This window comes from Empidonax traillii, unplaced genomic scaffold (assembly GCF_003031625.1).
Source record: "Empidonax traillii isolate 1590-97213 ecotype Southwest subspecies unplaced genomic scaffold, ASM303162v1 scaffold531:size451153, whole genome shotgun sequence".
NCBI classification, from domain to species: domain Eukaryota; kingdom Metazoa; phylum Chordata; class Aves; order Passeriformes; family Tyrannidae; genus Empidonax; species Empidonax traillii.
Window position 1 is genome coordinate 70,724 of NW_020955724.1, and position 19,872 is coordinate 90,595.

The following is a 19,872-nucleotide window of genomic DNA, read 5'->3' on the forward strand; positions in this document are numbered from 1 at the left end:
ACTGTGTTCAGAAAATCCCTGGTTATTACTGACCAAAGTTGTACACACCTGTGGTATCACACGGAGATATTATCTAAGTCCTGAAAGAAGAGTAGATGTGTTATTACAGTGTTACAGCTGAGCTAATCACCCTTTTCTCTCAGCAGAATAAATTAGATCAGGAACAGCACTCTCCTGATGTGATTACCCTGTCACTGGTTCTGCAGCAAACTTGGTCAGTACTAGCTCAGAGTAAAAGTTTTGTATTGTGTAGAACAAATCCACCCATGAATAATGGTTCTGGTGATTTCCAGTAAACTGTGTGCATTAAATCCAGCTTTAGACTGGACCCTCACTCCCTCAGGAGTAATCCTTGCTGAATTTGAGGTAGCAGTCCAAACATGGTGGTGATTTCTTTTCCTAGTCACTAAATCCCTGATCTGTATTTTCCTATTTTAGCCCATTATAAAACTTACCTGTTAGAACACTTCTCTTTCTTCTCTAAGTACCTAATATTCTTAGGATTCTGTTTTCACCATATTAACTTTGTTTTGTTATTGGTGATCAAGAGATCAGTAATTAGCTGCTAAAGGACTCTAGGATCTTCAGAGAAGATTTGCCTCTGAGCTTTCCTTGTTTTGCATGCTGTTTAAACTCAAATTAAAATTTATATGTGGGGCCTGAGGAGGAAATGGAGAATTTTTCAGCTATGGTTGTATTTTACACAATTTATGTTAAATGAAGTTAATTATAAAAGCCAGTATTTTTCCTTTAGTTTTAGTATTTGCTTATCGTACACCGGGGCTATGGAAATTAACGATTGATTCTTTTCTTTTTTAAAATTCTAATAAATTAATCTTTTTAGCATTAGCAGAACTTCTCCTTGGGCGCTGTTTCCAGTTTTCACAGAAATATAGGGCTGAAGTTGAGTCAAAGATCTCCCATTATTTCATGTAGCCAGCTGCTGTGGGGCAGAATTGCAGATTACAGAAAAGGTTTGAAAAGCTTCATATTAAGACAGAAGTGCCTACTGGCATTTTAAAAATCTATTTTGTAGTTTTTAGTTTTAACAGTGGTTAAAAAGAAACCATAGTCATTAATTTCTTAAACAATTTTTCAACCTTCCTCTTGGCTTGCCAATGCATTCGTTTTAACACTAGAGGGCGGTTGAAACACTCGAGTTCTTTCAGAAAACCTGCTTTAGGAGAACAGCTTTCATTCTTCCTGACCAGAAGAAAGGAGTTTTGTTAGCTGCCTATTATGTGATGCTTATTTTTAGCAATTTTTTTTTTGCTTTAATTCTTTTAGTCCTTTTAAAGCCTAAAAATCTAGTTTTAAACTTTCTAGTTTTCTTTTTGCCTCTGTCATGCAGTTAGACTGATCAGCAGTCAAGGAGGGAGAATAGTTTCACAGTTTGTTAGCTCTGAAGACATACTGCTTGTATTTCCTGTCTGATGGGTATTTCAAACCACCTTGTTTCAGAAACAAGGGGAAAGTTGCCAGAGATGGGAATGTGTTAAAGATTCCTTCTGTTCATTTTTCTCAAGAAAGTAAAAGCTAATGTTATAGCACTTACAATTAATTTCATAGCTTTTGTTGGTATGTAATTTTAAATTAAATTCCAAAACACTCGAGTTGATCTTTTCTTATCCTGTGCTTTGCTTTACAGTCATCTTTTTTCCCCTAGCAGAGCTTCAAAATGGCAACTCCTGTCCTTCCAGATGGTATTCTATCTTCTCAGCAACTAGAAAGCATAATCCAATATGAAGACTTTATAAAAAAAAGGTCAAAACAGTTAAAAATTACTATTTTCACAGCTCACTTGAAAACTGCCAAAGCAGCTCTTCTTTACTTAAACCTAAAATTGGAAGCATTACATTTCTTGATTAAAAAAGTGTGGTGAAATACATACTGAAAAGTGTAAGTTGTTTCACAGGTATATTGTGAGAGATGTGATATTCATCTCTTCTGATTCTAAAGTAAGAATTTATTCTGTTTTGTGAGGTGGTTGCTTACGCATCTTTTTGGGGTTTATTTCCTTTCCTTCTATTTTGAATCCATTATGCTTACTGCAAGTGTAGAACAGTAATTTTCAGCACCTGAGTAATCAAATGTTTATTTGCACTTGAGCTTTGAGTGGTGTTGGGAACAGTAACAAAATAGTATCAGTAAGCCTTTAGGAAAGAAACTCTGTCTGTTATGATTCGTGTAAAATATTAGGCTGATTTTTCCTTGACTTGGTGTCAGATATTTGTTTCCCTCTCTAAAAATGATGTGATCTGAAAAGTAGCCTGCACCTCTCTTAAGGAAATCTTGTACCCTAGCAATTCTGTACTGATGGTAAGGACATAGTGTTTTCTCTTTCAAGCTAAACTTCTGGAACTATGTAATTATAGGGAAATTTTGTCTGTTTTTGTCAAAACCTTTTCTTTAACTTTAGAGGTGTTGAGAAGAATTAAAATACCTAAGCTAAAGGGACACTAAGAGATAAAAAAATTAAAAATTCATTATATTGGAGAAAAAAAGAAAAGGAAAAGATGGGTTTCAGACAGTGGACTGCATGGTTTGGCTGCATGATGCTGACACTGATGCCAAACAATGGATTTCAGTTTTCTCGGGTTTTAGGAGAAAAATGCCCGAGCTGGAGTCACTGTGAGTAGAATGACTATCACTTTTTCTTGTGGTATCCTGAAAATACTGCAGGTTTTGTGACTTTGCTTGTTTATTTCTGCCATCATTCCCTTTTTGTGTTGCAGGGAGTATCTGTTATCTCTGACACTTTTCTGGCAGTTTTGGGCATAACATAAGCATTCATGCCAGCCTATGCTGACTGATAGGGCAGATTTCGAAAATGGTTGATGCTTGCTTAGTTTTTTTCATATGGAGTTCTGCAAAGTGCAGGGCTGCTTGACTTTTGGACAGTGCCATACCATTAGTTTAGTAAAAGCTGGATTTGCATAAAATCCTAAAAAAAATATAAAATGAAATAGTAGATCAATTTTCTTTCTCTTATTGGTTCTGAATCCCAAGAAGGAACAATTAAAATGAGCAAAACCATAGCGTTTTTATTTTGTTCCTAGCTGCCAGTCTTGCAAATTGAGAGATTATAAGTAGGCTCTATTTATAAACAACAGAAGAGAAGTTGCCGAGGGTCAAATTTTCTCCCTGTGAGGCCGAGATGTGGTGGTGTGGTTATGCCCCAAATGGTCACTATGCAATCTCATTGTTTGTAGATGTGCAGAAATTAAACTGGCTGTAAATTGTTTTGATGATTTACAGTCAACAGTAAATGTCTGCTCCCTCTCGCTGAACTGCATTGCCTTCACAGGACAAAAGGAGCAATAAACCTTCATTGGCTATTTTTATCATTATATTTAACAGATGAAACTGCAGCTGTATGTTAGGGAATAGACCTGGTGGAAAGTCACTGCTCTTCTGATGACATTTGAGAGCAGATTGCATTTGAGCTTGACTGCTTAATAGGCCATACTTCTTCAGATGTGTCTCCTGTAAAAGAAATCACTTTGTAGTAGGCACTTTCTGTATTCTAATATTAAGGTTTTGTATTTAAAGGTCCTAGTAGATAACTAAGCTTTGCTTTGGTATTTTCCCCTTTCTGCTTTCCTATTTAAAATGCAAGTGATTGGAAGACTAGCCTCTTTCAGTAGCTTGCTTCATTTTATGCCTGGTTATGCAATGTCCTGGCAGCAGTTACTTTGTGCTCTCGGGAGAAAATTTCTTACAGAAGTTTAGGTTTTCCTAGTCCATTACAGCTTCCTCTAGTGTGTGAGAATTGAAAGGGAAAAGTACTTTTCCAAAAATATAAGGCTTTGATGTTTTTGACATAGAAAATTGGGCTACCATTCATTCATTACCGTTTACCTCTCCTGCACCACCGGCTTTCATTTTGATCTTGTTTGAGCTGCGCTGATCAGCACACTGCATGGCCTAAGGGCAGGCTAGACCTGAGCAGTCAGGAGTGAAACAAATCAAGGTGGTGAAAAAATCCTGCAGTAGGCCATGAGTCTTGTTCTCTTCCACCTCAAATCTCCTCTCTGTGCAGTGTGAGGAAGATGTTTGGTATCTTCCTGTACTCCACTGCAGTCTGTTTGGGTGGGATGAGGACAGTGCAGCCATAGCCATTTTTCCTCTGTTATGCAATATGGTGTGGCTGTATGAGGTGACAGGAGTAAAATAGGTGAACTTTCCTTCATAATTGTGCTATCTGTGGAAGATCAGGAGTTGACAAACACTCTCCCAGTGGAAGAGTTGCAGCAGCCAGTAGGTACTGCTTGTTTGCACCTGTGGTTCTTTCAGTATAAATGAATTGGACTGCAGTCTATAACAGCATCACTGTATTGGTTTGGCTGGTGATCTGAATAGCTTAAATTCTCCCTGTAAGTTAGTTAAGTCTGTGAGGAACTAATATAATGGTCTCTTCCACCCTAAGGATGTCAAGATCCCAAGAACAAACATGGAAGCATTAGCAATAACGAAGACTTCCCCTGTCTTGCTCCAGTTTGTCTTAGTTTTCTGATGAAGAAGCATCTGGTACAGCCTTTAGCTCTCCCTTTATAGGCCATAAGTCCTGATACATTGCCAAGTGGCATAATATTACATTTCGTTTTTATAGAGGATTTTGGGGAGGGGAAAGTGCATAATAGGTTTATTTGTTGTACGATAAGGTCATTCTCTAAGAATGAGGCAAAATATTGCCTCATCAAAAAAAAATTTGATCAGCTTTGACTTGTGATTAGTTACAGCTTCCCACAACCAACGCTGTCATAGCAATTTTTATTCTGGGTCATAAACAATGATTGTAAACCCTGTTAAAACAAAACCAGCAAAAAAAATCCCTAAAAAGAAATGTATTTTCAAGATGATTTACTTCTGTTATGAGTCATACAGTGCATGAACTTCTCACAGATGAACTTTGATATGGTTGTTTAGTGTATTTCCCATATGTGACAATGTGAGAAATCATTAGTAGTAATGCTGGTATCTAAACCACTCAGATATTACCTGCTCCTGAGTGGCATAGGGTGCTGTGTATCAGCACATCTGCACTATGCAACTGTGTTCCTAAAGTAATCCTATAGCTCCTTCCTTCTGTACAAAGCTAAATCTGCTTGTAATGTGTTTACCCAGTTGCTTAAAATCTCACCTGCATGTCTTCTTAGTTGTAGGAGGTATCTTAGATTTCAGGAAATGTCTGGGATAGTTTTTTAACTGCAGGTTATAAAAGTGAAGGAGAACAGGGAAAAATGTTGTGAATGAGAAGAAAGAATTCAGTTTTTTATAACCAAAATTGTTTTGAGTAGTTTCTAAAAAAGATGGTATTAGACGATTTCATTGTAGAAGCATTTGAAGATTTATGAAGAGGTAGGTTATTGCATTTTGATAGTACACTTAAATTGCATGTCTCTAGAAGAACAGGACAGGATTGGCAGTGGCACCTCTCTGGTTTTCCTGGATATGTGAACTATATTTCATGTTGGAACGGGCCATTATGTTCTTATGCATAAACCAAGAGATGCATATACGATAGGGTTGGATAATGTGTGATTTATGTCCTAATGATTCCTTTAGTGATTTCATGAATTTCTGGTGGGTGCATTGGTACAAAATAGATTTAAACATCCTTAACTGGAAGTAACAAAACTGGCAAGACTTTGCAAAACACCTTTTCAAAAACACAGAACTAGAAGTGATGACTGTCAGAGAGCAACTACTAAGTGAAATCCTGTGCTCTCAGTTACTTAAGTGGTCAGTTGAGATGTCCAGAAGATCTGCATATGTAAAGGGCGTTGTTAAAAATATTTTACTTGATAGACACATTTTATGTTGCCTAAATGACCGTGGAGAAAAAGACTCGGAGCCAATTTAGTATAGGAGATAAGGTAAGGATAGCAGAAGCTTTAATGAGCCTCCAGGCCCCAGGAATACAAACCGCCACGTGCACCTTCAGATGATGTCCTTCCAATCCCTGTTTGTCCACCCCCTGGTTCTGCTTCCTGACATGCCCCTTTGGGAATTGAGTCTGGGGGAGTTTGGGACTCCCTCTTCCTTATCTTCATCTGACGTGCAGAATTTTGAGGTGACAATTTCATGCATCACTGTAGCAAGATGTGACTAGGCCAGCAACGACAGGCAGTAGAGTACAATGAGATGAAAATGAAAAATAGTTCTGTTTGCTATAGCCTCTAGTTGACCCATGTTCCTGGCAAATTCTTACTTTGGTTTTGCTTAAGTACCCAATATATTGTTCTAATAGCATTCTTACAGAACTGGTTGATCTGAAAATTGCACTGGAGTTAACAACTGATAAGGAGTTCTAGCTAATGGTGTGGTAAGGACCTAAATGGGGATAGTACAGCTTTACGCTATATTAACTGTAACTGGACAGGGACATAGGATTTCAGGAAGAAAATTTAAACCACAAAAGTTAAAGAAGAAACATAGAATAGAATAGAATAAAATAATTTAAGTTGGAAGGGAGCTAAAACTATCACCTAGCCCAACTGTCTAACCACTTCAGGGCTGACCAAAAGTTAAAGTATATCATTAGGTGCATTTCCCAAATGCCTCTTAAACACTGACAGGGATGGGACATTGACCACTTCCCTAGGAAGCCTCTTCCATTGTCTACCGCCCACTCAGTAACGACATGCTTCCTAACATCAAATCTGAACCTTCCCTGGTGCAGCTCTGAACTATTTCCAGCTTCACTGCCCTCCTCTGGACGCATTCAAGGACATTCACAACCCTCTTATATCATAGGGCCCAGAACTGCACCCAGTGCTCCAGGTGAGCACAGTGGGATAATCCCCTCTTCTGACCAGCTGGTGATGCCGTGTTTGATGCTCCCCAGGATGTGGTTTGCCCTCTGGGCTGCCCAGGCACACACGAGTGACTCACAGTGATCTGCTGCCCACCAGCACCCCCAGGGCCTGCTCTACAGGATGCTCTCCAGCCAGATTCTCTGAGCATCTCAACAATTGGATAGGAAGGGGAAAAAAAGCAATGAGTGGAAACAAACAAACAAACAAAAAAAAAGGTCAGTTTTTAGAAGTACAGTTAAGTTTTATAAATACAACAGATGCTGTTTTCTGTGGGTTTTCCCCTGTCCCCCTTTCTGTAGAACTGACCACTCACTTTGGAATTAAGATGTGGAACGTGACTGACTAATGGGCATTTCAGCAAATCTATGTAATCTGTTATTAGTCTGTATGCCTGAGGCTATCAAAAAGAAATCAAAACTGCTTAATTTCCACTATTTTAAAATGACTGATTTTTAAATTTCTTTTAACTAGAAATTAGACTGAATGAATTATTGTCTCAACCGTCACTGAATACTTAAGTATTCAAACTATCTTTGGGGTCATGGGTAATTCAGCTATAGCTAGGAAAACTCACGGTATTTGTACCATTTTAAGTCTGGTCCTGGCTTTTTCCTTTCTTTTAAGTTTTTTTTTTTTTTTTTTTAGTCCCATTCATTTGTCCCTGCAGCACTCCATAACTGATGTCTTTCTGTAAACACCCATAGGACAGAAGTATTCAATTTGGCTGAAGCAGCATTCTCATGGGCAGTTGGCCAGGAACTCAAAGGCTTCACCTAAATTGCATATTGATGAGAATCATCTCACTCTCAGCTGTTCTTATCTTTTGTTTGTTTCTTGCTTAGACCTCTATCTGGCTTTTTACTGGGTCAAGTAGCAGTAAGTGGTGTTGTCTATAATTCATATAGTTTGTAGCTTCATAATGTATTTGGAGGGAGATTCAGATCAGAGACACTGAAGCTAATAAAAGAAATTTCCAACCAGCTCCAGCATTTCTTGAATAGTCCCTACTGAGAGAGTACTGGCTGTCACAGCATAATAGAACATCCATAGCTTCAGCTCTGATTTGGTAACTGTTTGATTTCAGCTCATTAAGAAATCCAGTGCAGCTTCTAGCCACAGTAATTCTAATGATCTGGGACATATGGTCTCATCAGTGTGTTCCCTGACCACGAAATGGGGCTGCATGTATTTGAGATACAGGTTGGAAGGGCTGGTCAGGAAATAAGGTTTGTCTGGACGACAGTTTAGATAGACTTTATATTACTCTCCAACATATCATCTAGCAAAAAGATTTTCTCAGGTAAAACATATCTTTGCTTGGAAAATAGAAAGGTTTTTTAATACTCTGTGCTACTTATTTTCTAACGTATAAGTCAGCCCTCCCTGATGTGAGGAAACAACTTAAAATTAGTGTTTGTTTCCATAGATAGATCAGTGGGGGGGTATTTTTTGTCGGTGTTGCAGCTCACAGAGAGGGCTTTGAAACAATGATTTGTGGATTCTGAAACACTTGAAACCTGTGCCACTGCGAGACTTCATGAGTTGACCTTTGAGGAGAAACTGTGACATTTCAATGTAGTCATGAAGACTGACAGTATAGAAATTCCTCAAATCCCAAGTAGTTACTCTCTATTTATGGATAAATGTAATGAAAACAAGACTTCTGTCCTAATAAAAAGAAATGTTCTTGGCAGCAGGGTGATTTTGACTTTAAATGAGAAGGGAACTCATTATCAAACTTCCAAGTAGGATTTCTTAAATTTTTGGGTGCCTGATTATCAAGAGTAAAGAGCACGTAGAAGAATAGCTGACTCAATGTAGATGCTTTTTGCTCTGCTTTGCAGTACATGATTCACCTGGATTGAACGTAAATTGAACCCAAAGCGTACCTTGTGCTGCTCCTCTTCTTTTCTCTCCCCTGTCTGCTGGGCATCATCTTTAATTGTGTAAGGATGCAGAACTGTGGCATCCTGATTTGTATAGATTTAAACCCTCTACCACCCCAAAGTTACAAGGAGAGAATCCAGAAGTCTTGTGCTTCAAATCAAATAGGTAGGTCATTACTAATCTTGTATCCAGCTAGGCAAGTCCTAAGAGCTTGAGAACAATTAGAGATAGAAGGTAAACTTCAAGGGTAAAGGACAGCAGCTTTGTGGAAGTCTCAATTTCCTATTTATTGTGCATGGAAAACTGGGGAAAGCAGGTTAGGGAAAGTTCTGTTATTAATGTTCCTTTATTAGAGATTTAGGATGGACATGTTCCCTGTTTTAAAGCTCTGCATTTAGTGACTGCTGCTAATGTGCTCCTCGGGACCAGCAGTAACATAGACATCTGCACAAGAAACGTTAAAGCTGCAGCCATTATGTTTTGTGAGCTTCCTAAGTGATGAGATGCCCACCTTTACTACTTGTATTTGATCAGTCTTCACTTTTCCTGGAGTGAGCCCATAAATTAATTCTCATCCTTTTATTTCCTATTTGTTGATCTATCGGGATCCTTTCTAATTGCATCATAATGGAGCATGCAAGAAAAGGGTTTAGTTGTCTATAGTTATGGCTGTGTTAGCTTGTCTAAGTAAGATAGGAAGGCTCTGAAAGCTTTTAGGTGTAACAGAAGACTGAGGGAAGTGCTAAGCAGATAAATGCATCTCTGAGTCACAGAATACAAGCTCAGTTGGATTTGAGAGCAAACACAAGAACCAAGACCAGTTTGTGGGAAGAAAAGACCTCAGGAAAAGTTAATTAAATCAGCCAGCAGATAGTGTAGGAATTGCTACCTCACTTCTGCCTATGTAGTATTAATGGCAATTACTGTAAGTAATATAAAACAAAGTTAACCCATGAAAAACCAGGTGGATTTCAAGATGGACTAGTGAGCTGCAGCTGATGCTTCTGAACTTCATCAGATACAGGGGGAAAGCAGAATGCCTAAGGACATGTTTAATGCTTTCAACAGTGACAAAAAAAAAAAAAGTCCTCGCTTTTGCTGCAAAGGTTTGGTTTTTGCTCACTGGATCTGCTGATGATCAGCTGTTGTGCCCAGTGCTGGTTTATTTTGTGAGTGGTTTTATTTACTGGCTCTGCATTGACTGGACATGAGCTTTTTTACTAACAAAATGAAAATCATTGACTAAGCTTCTTCTCAATACTGTCATGTCTAAGTCAGAGAAAAGAGGTGGCTGAGTGTTAGCGAGATTTTTTTGAGGATTGCCCAAATCATACTAAAGATGCTAGATGTCACTAATAGTAGTTTCTTTGGATTTTCTTCACAACTAGATTTCAATCTTGTAGTTCTTCACCATTTGCTTTCTTGAATGTTTAAAGTTCACATTTGTAAAGTTTGCAGGGTAGATAAAGTACCTTTAAAGCAGATAAGTAATACTCAAGGTTGTGTAGATGATAAAAGAAGCTGGGGGTTGCTAATGGTTCTGCTAAGACAGACTGAGAGAAAATGCAAAGTTGGAACTTCTCAGAAGAAATGAGATTATAAAGAAAGGAATTTGTGTGATAGAAGAACTTCATGTTTCTACAGGTAATCAGGAAAAACAGGAGGCTTGTGCAGACTGGTAAATATGTAATTTGGTGGAATGTCAGTAAGCTACTTCAGTGTAACTGTGTCAACCAAGTGAATTATGTTTCAGGAGCTGCTGTGCAAGAAGTGGGAGCTTTCCAATTCAGTTTCATGGGAAAGAAATTGGAACCCTTAAGAGCTGGGAAAAAAAAAGCATAATGCTGTAAATGCACTGTGGATATGCAGTAATAGCCATACAGGAGCTCAGTATTACAGTTTATTTATTATACTGTAAGTCTTTTTATTTGTAGAGGTATATCAGTAAGTTTCCTGTTGGAGATGCAGTTTAAATCAGTTCTTTAAGTGGCAAGATATACAGTGGCAAGTTGAATTTTGTGATGACACAGTATAAATTTCCAATCTATGTCAGTTTAAGGGTGGGATTGAGGCAGACAGCATTGTCTATATGGGCAAAACTGAAGTGTAGACAAATGACCCCAAGTCTTCATTGGCCTATTGATGGCAGTACTTGCCTAAGTAGTGCTTTGCGGTCAGTCTACTCTGCCCGTGCAGTTAGTAGTGCTCATTACAGCTCTAGCCTTCCTTTCAGCTTCTTGGATTTCTTTGTTTCTGTAAGCATTGTTAAAAGGCGTTGCAGGCAAAGGCCGTGGCTTGAAGTCTGTTGGTATGTGGGAGGCTGGATCTGTGCTGCAGAATACAGCCCTAAGTGGAGAACCTTGAGGTAATAATAGAGACTGTAGCTTCGGAGTGTGTGATGTGGTGTGGCTTGGTGCAGTCAGGTGCTTTGGTGTGTGTCAGCTACAGTCCAGCATTTCAGTCCTGTGTCAAAATGCAGAGCTTCAGGAGATTACCCTTGTACCACTGGTGTGAGACTTTCTTAATTTAAAAACAAAACAAAAAAAGAAGAATTAAATTCTTGACACCAGGGGGTCCAAGTTCTATTGAACTGAAACCAGAACTGATCTCAGGCTCAATGGAGATGAAATAATTTAAGGGGTAGCTGCAGAAGTGGAAAAAGTCCGTAGTGAAAATAATCTCCAGCAATCGACTGGGGATACTGTTGAGCTCTTGATTTAAACTGTAGCATTTCTCTTCCTGATGTAAATCCTGCCCTCTGGCCAAAGGAGTCATTTCCATGGTTGCTGTGTTGCTGGTTCTCCATCATACAGTGTACGTGGACATTGCTGTTTTCATTGGCTCAGAACTTCCAACTGTTTGTCAGCAACAAAGATGCTGCATCAGCTTCTTGCTCACTACAGGTGGAACAAGGAACTGCCAAAACATTCTTGAAAATAATAATAAAAAAAAGCCAATGCAAATGTGGTAGTCAAACAGCTGAGAAGAAAAAAAATCACTTAAACCTTTAATTTCTCTCTCCGTCCTCCATTTCCTTCTCTTTTTTCCTCACTCTTCCCTGTACACTAACTGAGCTTTAATTCATAGAAATTCGTGAAAGACAGGAGCTTTGCTGGTGTGTAGAACTGAGGATCCCAAAGTGTGTTATAAAGAAGGATGCTTATCACCATTCCCCTTCTAGATGTGGGATCCCAAAGCATTGGTAGTGCTAAGTGACCTGATGTAGCTACCTGTGAAGTCCCTGCTGCAACTGAGAAGCCAAAAACCTCCTGCAGCCAATATGCCATGGTTTCTGACTTGAACTATTCTAACTTGAACTGACTTGAACTATGTTAAACTACATTAAACTACATTCCTTCTTTTGAAGGCATAACTTCTCATTAAAAGCTTATTTGCTATTCACCCTGCAACTCTTGTCTTCCTGTTTTTATATAGTCTTGTTTTTAATACTAAAAATATGTATGGGACCTAGGCCATTGCACCTTCTCATAAGAATTTTACTAACACATAAGTGCTAAGCAGTACCTCCTTGATTTGAAAGAAAAGGCAGCAAGGAATTATAATTTAGGGGTATTTCTTTTTAGTGAACATGCTGCACTACATTTATATGTCTGCTGTGGAATGTTATCACATATTCCATAACTCGATGTAACTTGCATCAGAATGCTACAGTGCAGTTTGGGATGTGTTTTATTTGTTGGCTACATCTCTGTAAGACTACAGACTAATTCTTTATCTCCATTTGAGGTAGGAGGGCAGTGGGAGCAAGATAAAGTATTGCAGCAGTTCTCATACTTAATCCAGTTCCCAGAAATGACAAAAGGCAATGTGCCATCTGATACGTTTCATGCACAGTGGTCCCAACCACCAAGGGCCTGGCTGATTGCCAGCGAGGACCTGAGCAGGGCAGAGTTTCAGAATGTGCTTGGGGTGGTCATGAATGTCAAGTTTCTGATGCCTCTCTGAAATGAGATGTAGTAACAGCTGTGCATTCCTATCCCGCTGCAGAAGAGGAGTGGGATTCATGCTCTGATTCATATTCATTTGCTAGAGGGAGCTTCTGATTGCCTTCCAGATGGTGGTCAACTGAGTGTCACTTGGGTGTCTTGAAAAGTGCATTACATCAGGAAACTTCAGGAACTGGGAGTGAAGGAAGAGGGAGAGGAATAGTCAGCAGTCTTCAGAGAGCATTTTCCTATAAGCCTGGGCTAATGAGGAGTGTGTTGGCTATATAAGGCAGCTGTTACTCAGTACACAAGGATATAATCAGGGGGAGTGGGGAAATTCTGTTCGTAGTTCTTTAAACCTCTTGGTGATGTTGTCACAGTAGTTTTACCAGCCTCTGTTTCAGTATTTCCATCTGCTAGACGGGATACTGCTTATGAGATGTATTCAACTTGACAAAATGAAGTTCCTTTCATGCAGCCACTTACTAGGAATTGTATATTTCTATTATAACTTTGTGTAGCCAGTATGCAGGAAAAGGGAGTTGACATGAAAAAAAGAAGTAAAAGGTAGTAACTTCAACATTTGCTGGTTTTTGTTTCATATAATGCATTATCACTACTACTTGTTTAACAGCTTTTGAACAAGTTTTTGTCTTACAAATAAGATGCTGACATTCTTGTGGGAATTACTCTATTTCCCAGACCTCTAAAACTTCTAATAACCTGCTGATTCAGCAATGAGTTTCTTCCTTTGCCTTGTGTTCTTTCATGGCTCTATCTTTTCCCATCCTCCAGGTTCTCAGCCCAGTCTAATTACTGTCAGTGCAACAGCTGCTCCCTCTGCGCTGCTGAAATCTGTGTCTGTCCATTTCAGTGAATTCCCCTCTCATATCCAGGCTCAGCTGAGAGGTACCCTCTGCCTGTGCCTCTTTTGTCTCCTACTAACTAATAAAGCATTTTGGTGTAGAGCTTGCATTAATAAGGTGAAAACAAAAATTGCCCCACAAAAAAACCAAACAAGCGCTGGAAAAAACTGTATTGTGTGAGACAGTGGCTCATTTGGAGCCTTATTTTGACAAACTTGGATTGGAAAAAAAATCCCACTGTGCATCTTCATGTCTCAGTGAGCTCTTTCTTTAGTGAGTTAAGAGCAGCTCCCTTTCCCGCCAGCTTATTGTTTGATCAGGAGCGTGCAAGTGTCTGAGATGCAGAACAACACAAAGAGATGTTGTGTCTGTTCATGTAGCATAAGTATAAATATGTGGGGCAGGACAGCATAGTCTGAAAATGTAATTAAATATAATAATAAAAAAAAAGGAGTGGCGGTGAAAAACATGCATGCATTATTCTAATCCTGCTCCTTTCATAACAAAGAACAAATGTGTCTGCTGCTGCTCCAGTTGCAGTCTGTTTTTCTTAGTCTATATGCAAGCATGAGAAGAATCAATTCAATAGAAAGTAAATGTAAAATCATAAAATAATCACTGTAATGTGTTTAAAGATTGCCTCCTGTAAGCTTGCTTTCTTTGCTCTTTCTTTGTCCACTCTTATAAAGCTCATATAAGTATAATGTGAATGTATTTCTCCACTAGAAATTCGGATGCACCACCAGTGCAAGCAAGAATCTCAGAAGCAAGATTGGTGTTTGTATAAAGTGAGGGAAACAGATGGGAAATAAGGGGATAAGGGGCATCTTAAAGCTTTGTCCTTTCTCTCTGCGTCTTGTCCTCTTAAGCTATTTTGCCCTTGTTTTATTTCCCATTACAGCTCAAGTTTTTCAAGCTAATTTTCACAGCCCTGGAGACCAGAACCGGAATCTACACTCCCTTCCCACCCCTGTAACTTTACTAGTACAAACTAGAATTTTAAAAAAAATTCTTCAGTTTCAGAACATACAGCACAACTGAAAGTGGCAACAGGAGGTAACACTGGATACGTGTACTGGTGCCTCTAAGGAGTTGATGCCTGGTATTGGTTGCACATTTGATTGCATGGAAGTGGCTATGAATCTGACTCTTCTATCTCTACCCTGTCCTACCCTTTCATCAGTGGCTGATGGTTTCCTCTATTCCTACTTAAATATGTTGTCAACTATATATTAGAACAACCATATTAGAAACATGCTGAAATTTGCAGGTGACACAAGCATTTAAATTGTCGCCTTGTCAAGAGCTGTTTTTTGACTTTTGTTTTCATGAGGCAGAAAAAGAAAAAATTGCCATTAGTCTGTGATTTTATGGTGACCTGAACATATGAGTCCCCAAGGCTGCAGCCCTACTCCTTTTTCTGGTGTAGACCCCCTTATCACAGACATGGACAGGCAGCCCCTTACTCCTGCATCTCCTGCATTGTGGATCCTCCAGTTGTGGTGTCACTGCAGTTGCTGACACCACAGATACATAGACTCTAAAACCTGTAGTCCCATCCAAGCAGCAAACTTGTTTACACGTGACTGGCCCATTTTATCCTCTTGTGCCTCTATTTTCCATGCTTGCTCCCCCCTAAATCACCTGGATCCTTCCCTTCTCCTTCTTTTGTTTCCTACCTTAAACATCCTATAATAATTCTTGTGCAATCCTGTAATGTGTCCCATACTCCTGGACAGTAACCCCCCCTTAGCCTGTAAGGTGACCATAAGTGCTTCTCCAGTGGACTCATTAAGTGGGTGTCACACCTGAGCAATGGGGCTGAGGACTCTTCTGGGTCAGCTCTAGCAGGGGGATGGGGCTCTGTCTTCCTGGCCAAGTTCTTCTAAGTCCCCATGCTTTTGTGCTCATACATATGTGTAGATAAAAGCCTTTGAGGGGATGATCATTCTCCTTTGATGACTCTGGGAGTACCTGCCCAAGATATTACTGGGGTTCTCCACCTGTCCTTGCCTCTCTGTGCTCCTGTTTGTTTGTTTGGTTGGTTATCACATAACCGAATCACCACCATCTACAGGCAGGTGAATAAGTAGGCATCAGCCTTTGGATACCAATCATTCCCACACAGAGTGGAAAAAATTAATTTTTTTTCCCTTATTTCTCTTTTTGTATGACTTTTATTCAAGAATTCTTAACTATTGGGTAACTGGAAAAACTCTTTGTGTAGGACATGACAGTGATTGATGCTTGGCTTTCTAGTCATTGTTGCATTTATTTTTCTGTTGAGAGGTTTTCTGTAGTGTTTCTCATCAGTGTATTTACGTGCTTATATAAATAAGATTCATGATGTGATGACTGATGACCTGACAGGGTTGATATTAACAATTCTACTTAGTTTATTTATGTGCTACTATTTTTTTGCTGTAAGTGGTAAAATATAAGAGGGATGAAAAGGATGTGGGAGCTCCAAAGATACCTCTCTCTTAGGCTGTTTTTACCCAGCTGTTAGTTTGGCTCCAGTCCTTCCATATCCCTCCATCTCTATCTGCTTTCTCTCCTTTCTTTTTTCCCCTCCACCCTCCAATCTGCTGCAGCTGTTAGAGTTTCATCATTGTCTCCAAATACCACATTTCCCATTAGCACCTCAGCCCCTTCTGTGCTAAGGGGAATGTCGTTTGTGTGCTTTGCATGTGTACTATTGTTAGATGATCTGCAGCCAAAGCAGTACTTACACCTTTGACTGCGGCAAGGCTGAATTCCCTGGTAAGAGGTACCCATAAGATGCATAAATATTGAAGGATGAGATTTGCAGACGTGCTACCAGAAAATGATTAAGCCTTTTTCTTCCCATGCTCTGCTTTTCAGGTGCCTTTGCACCTGTAGTTAGCCTTATCAGCATTTGATTTAACACTGGATGCCAGCATATTTATTCCTTTTGGCAATTTTAATGCTGAGTCAGTCATTGACTGTCACAGCTGTATCGTATATTAGATAGCTTATCCTAAAATACGGTCTTCAGGTATGAAACTGCTGCTCATTTTAATATACTTTATCAACCTGTTGGGGTCTTTTTTCAGATGATTTTTAGGTTTGTGTCTATTTTGAATCAAACTGCTTTTGTGAATTTCTTTCTGCTCACTATCTTTAGATATCTTTGATATCCATTTTGCACTTATCTTGGCTTCCTAACTAAACTATGGCAATGCCCTAGTTCTTTCTGTACAGTCTTCTGTGATTACTGCAAGCTTGGCAGTGCATCTTAATTTGGACTCAGGGGTCTAACTTACTTGGAACTAACTTAGAACTTGGAGTTCTAACTTATTTGTACCTTGGTTCTGTTTTGTTATCTTGTTCTTCATATGTTTGCGATCCTTACTGAATAATTTGTGGGTAGAAGAGACCTTGGGCAAGTCATTAGGTTTTTCACATGTACAGTAGGAATTGCATATCCCACAAAAGGGCCTAAAATAGATGTTAATTATAGTGTTCTTTTGCAACATTTGTGATCCACATGACTAACTCCCTCTGGTACTCCTTAAGAGGTCTTATTTCCTCAGACTGCAGTGCCTGTAGATTTAACTTACTAGACCAGTGGGAGGAGAACCTCATTCCAGGGAACAGAATAGGCCTTTCAGTTGAAATTAGTAGGAGACACATTGGTGTGTACCTGCACATGTAGCCTATATGTGTGTATCTGTGTGCCAAAATAAACTGTATAAAATGAAGTCAGGGGACATCTGTGATCACCGATGTAAAGCTTCTATTTGCCCACCTGAGAACACAGAAAGCATCTGGGTTCAGTATTACATGTCATTGTGTATCGAATCATTTCTACACTGGATGCATATTGTGAATTCTGTTGTTGCAAATACAACCTTACTTTGTGCAGTCCAAGGCAATTTAAAGCAAAATACTTCTGACTGGACTTGTCGCCTTCTATTCTTCCCTCGCAATAAATGGCAAGGGTATTTGCACACAACTGACAATTCCAGATATTTTTCTTTCTGCTGTCATGTTTGTTTCATTAAATCCTTTGCAAAGAGATAGCAGATGCAGCTCCTTCTGCAGTGCTAGTTCTCTGTATAACGGGCTTAGGACGCTTTCCTGAGTGCAGGAGTTACAAAGCTGAAGGTTTGCCAGGGTGCTGTGATGAACTCTGGTATTGGTCTGGGGTTCATCCCAGAATTAGTGAGGCTGGGGAGGACCTCTGGAGATCCCTTAGTCCAATCCATTTGCTTAAAGCAGGTCAGCTAGAACAGGTTGCACAAGTCTGTGTCCAGTCAGGTTTTTAATACCTCCAAGGATGGACATTCCATAAGCTTTCTGGGCAATCTGTGCTAGTGTTAGGTAATCCTTAGAGGAAAAAAAAGATTTTTCTCACATTTAATCAGAATATCTCAGCATCTCCTCATATGGAGGATGTTCCAGTCCCTTAAACATCTTTGTGGCCCTTCACTGGAGTCGCTTCGGTATGTTCATGTCTGTCTTGTGCCGAGCACATATGATAGTACTCCAGGTGTGCCCTTACCAGTGCTGAGTAGAGTGAAATGGCCACATTCCTTGTCTTGATGGTGTTGTTGCTCTTAATGCAACAATATGCTGTTGGCCTTCTTTGCCTCCAGGGCATGTCACTTGCTCAAGTTCAGCCCATTGTCCACCAAGACCTCCAGATTTGTTTCTGAAAAGCTGATTTCCAGTCCAAGTTCCCCCAGCATATACTGGTGCATAGGGTTACTCCTCTTCAGGTGCAAGACTTTTCTCTTTGTCACTTTTCACAAGGTTCTTGTGAGCCCGTATCACCAGCCTATCAAGGTCCCTGTGAAGGGTGGCACAACCATTTGGTGTATCAGCCAATCTTCCTGATTTTGAATCCTCTTCAAATTTGGCAAGGGGGAAAAATGGTAGTGGCAAATACAGCTTCACAAAATTCTCATTTACTTTGGTAGCTCAGAGTGAAAGCAGGATCTTGCCAGGTACCCCCAGAGAGAACGAGTGTTTGCTGGACGCAGTATGACTCCATTGGGTAAAGCTTAAAAGAGTTTTCCCCCGTGTCAGCGCTCTTGGATTTGTGTATGTGACCTATCTGTGTTTTAATTATTCATGAAGGATGTCCTATACATCAATGCCTGTTGATAACAGGTCTGAAATGAATACTTCAAGTGACTGCTTTTGATGCTTACTTTAGATCCTGTAAGTCAAAGAGATCCTGGTTGGAAATCCTTATGAGACTCTTGGGAGCCCTGCGGGATGCAGGTGTTGTCTCCCAGTACATAAGTAATGCTCCACACATTTTCAGTTAAGGGAAATGTGATTTTTTTGTAAATAAATATGGATTCATGACTATCTTGGATGGACCTTTCTGTTTCTTACTTTTACTAGTCAGGAGGTACCTGCCCTCTTCAGCAATCTGCGACTTGTGGGCCACCTGGTTTTGATATGCTCCATTCAGGACAGAACGCTCAGCCCTCCTCCACCTGGTGTTGAACGCTGTTGGTTGAAAATCACATCTGCTATGGCTAATATTCACAGTAAGCAGTCCTGAAAGTGCATTTTTACCTTGTGTTTTCTTGACTGAGAGTTTGTGGGGAGATCACTTTAAATGACGTGTTTAAATTCTGCAAGGCCTGGTCTGAAAACAGGTGTTAAAAACTGATTGCCAACTTGCTTTGGGGATGTGGGCTTAATTGGTTCATTCTGTTAACAATGTTTTTAATGGATTTATCTATTACAAGTCTCATCAAGTCCTCTCTGCTTTCTCCTGCCAAATAAATATTCCCTAATAATCCCCAAATCTGTTCCTTCATTTTCATTATTTATTTGCTTGTTTAATAAATCAACAGAAGCCTAAACTGACTTAAACATGAGCTGCTCCTTGGCTGAACCACATAGCAGCTTCTGTATAGTGTGCTGTATTTTGTCAGTGTTCTTTGAAGAACCGCTGGTACTCCGGATAATCAGGACTACACAGTGATGTTCCTGAGGCGTGTGTAGGTGTCTTGGGAGAATAATATGAAACAGGTCTTGCATGTGTCTGCTAAGCTAAAGCAACAGGGAAACAGTTAGTTCTGGGCTTCCTGCATTGTACTGAGCTTTTCGTTTCAAAAGCTGACAATTAAATTCTTGGCTATTTGCAGAATATGAGCTGGATCTCCCATAGAACCCCACTGAAAGTGCCTTCCTACTTGACAGGAAAACATTAGCAAATAATAACCAGTTAATTTAAACTGTTACCTAAGCATTCTGCATAACTGTTTCATAAACAATCCGAATAAACATTTTGAATAATCTTATTTAAAAATTCTCTTGATCTAATTTATTTTGCATAAGTATATCTTTAGAATAGAAGAGACT

The 19,872-nt window shown here is 39.5% G+C and overlaps 1 protein-coding gene across 2 annotated transcripts in view; it reads left to right on the forward strand.

Annotated features, from left to right (window-relative positions):
* The window catches only part of TSPAN9 (tetraspanin 9), a 166,204-nt gene that overhangs the window by 22,806 nt on the left and 123,526 nt on the right, over positions 1-19,872 (forward strand). The window contains exon 2 of one of the 2 annotated variants that reach the window (XM_027897119.1): positions 18,901-19,049. The exons of the other annotated variant lie outside the window; for it this stretch is intronic. Coding sequence (XP_027752920.1) covers positions 19,034-19,049 — 16 coding nt within the window. The 5' untranslated portion in view covers positions 18,901-19,033. The remainder of the gene's footprint in view (positions 1-18,900; positions 19,050-19,872) is intronic. 2 annotated transcript variants of the gene reach the window in all.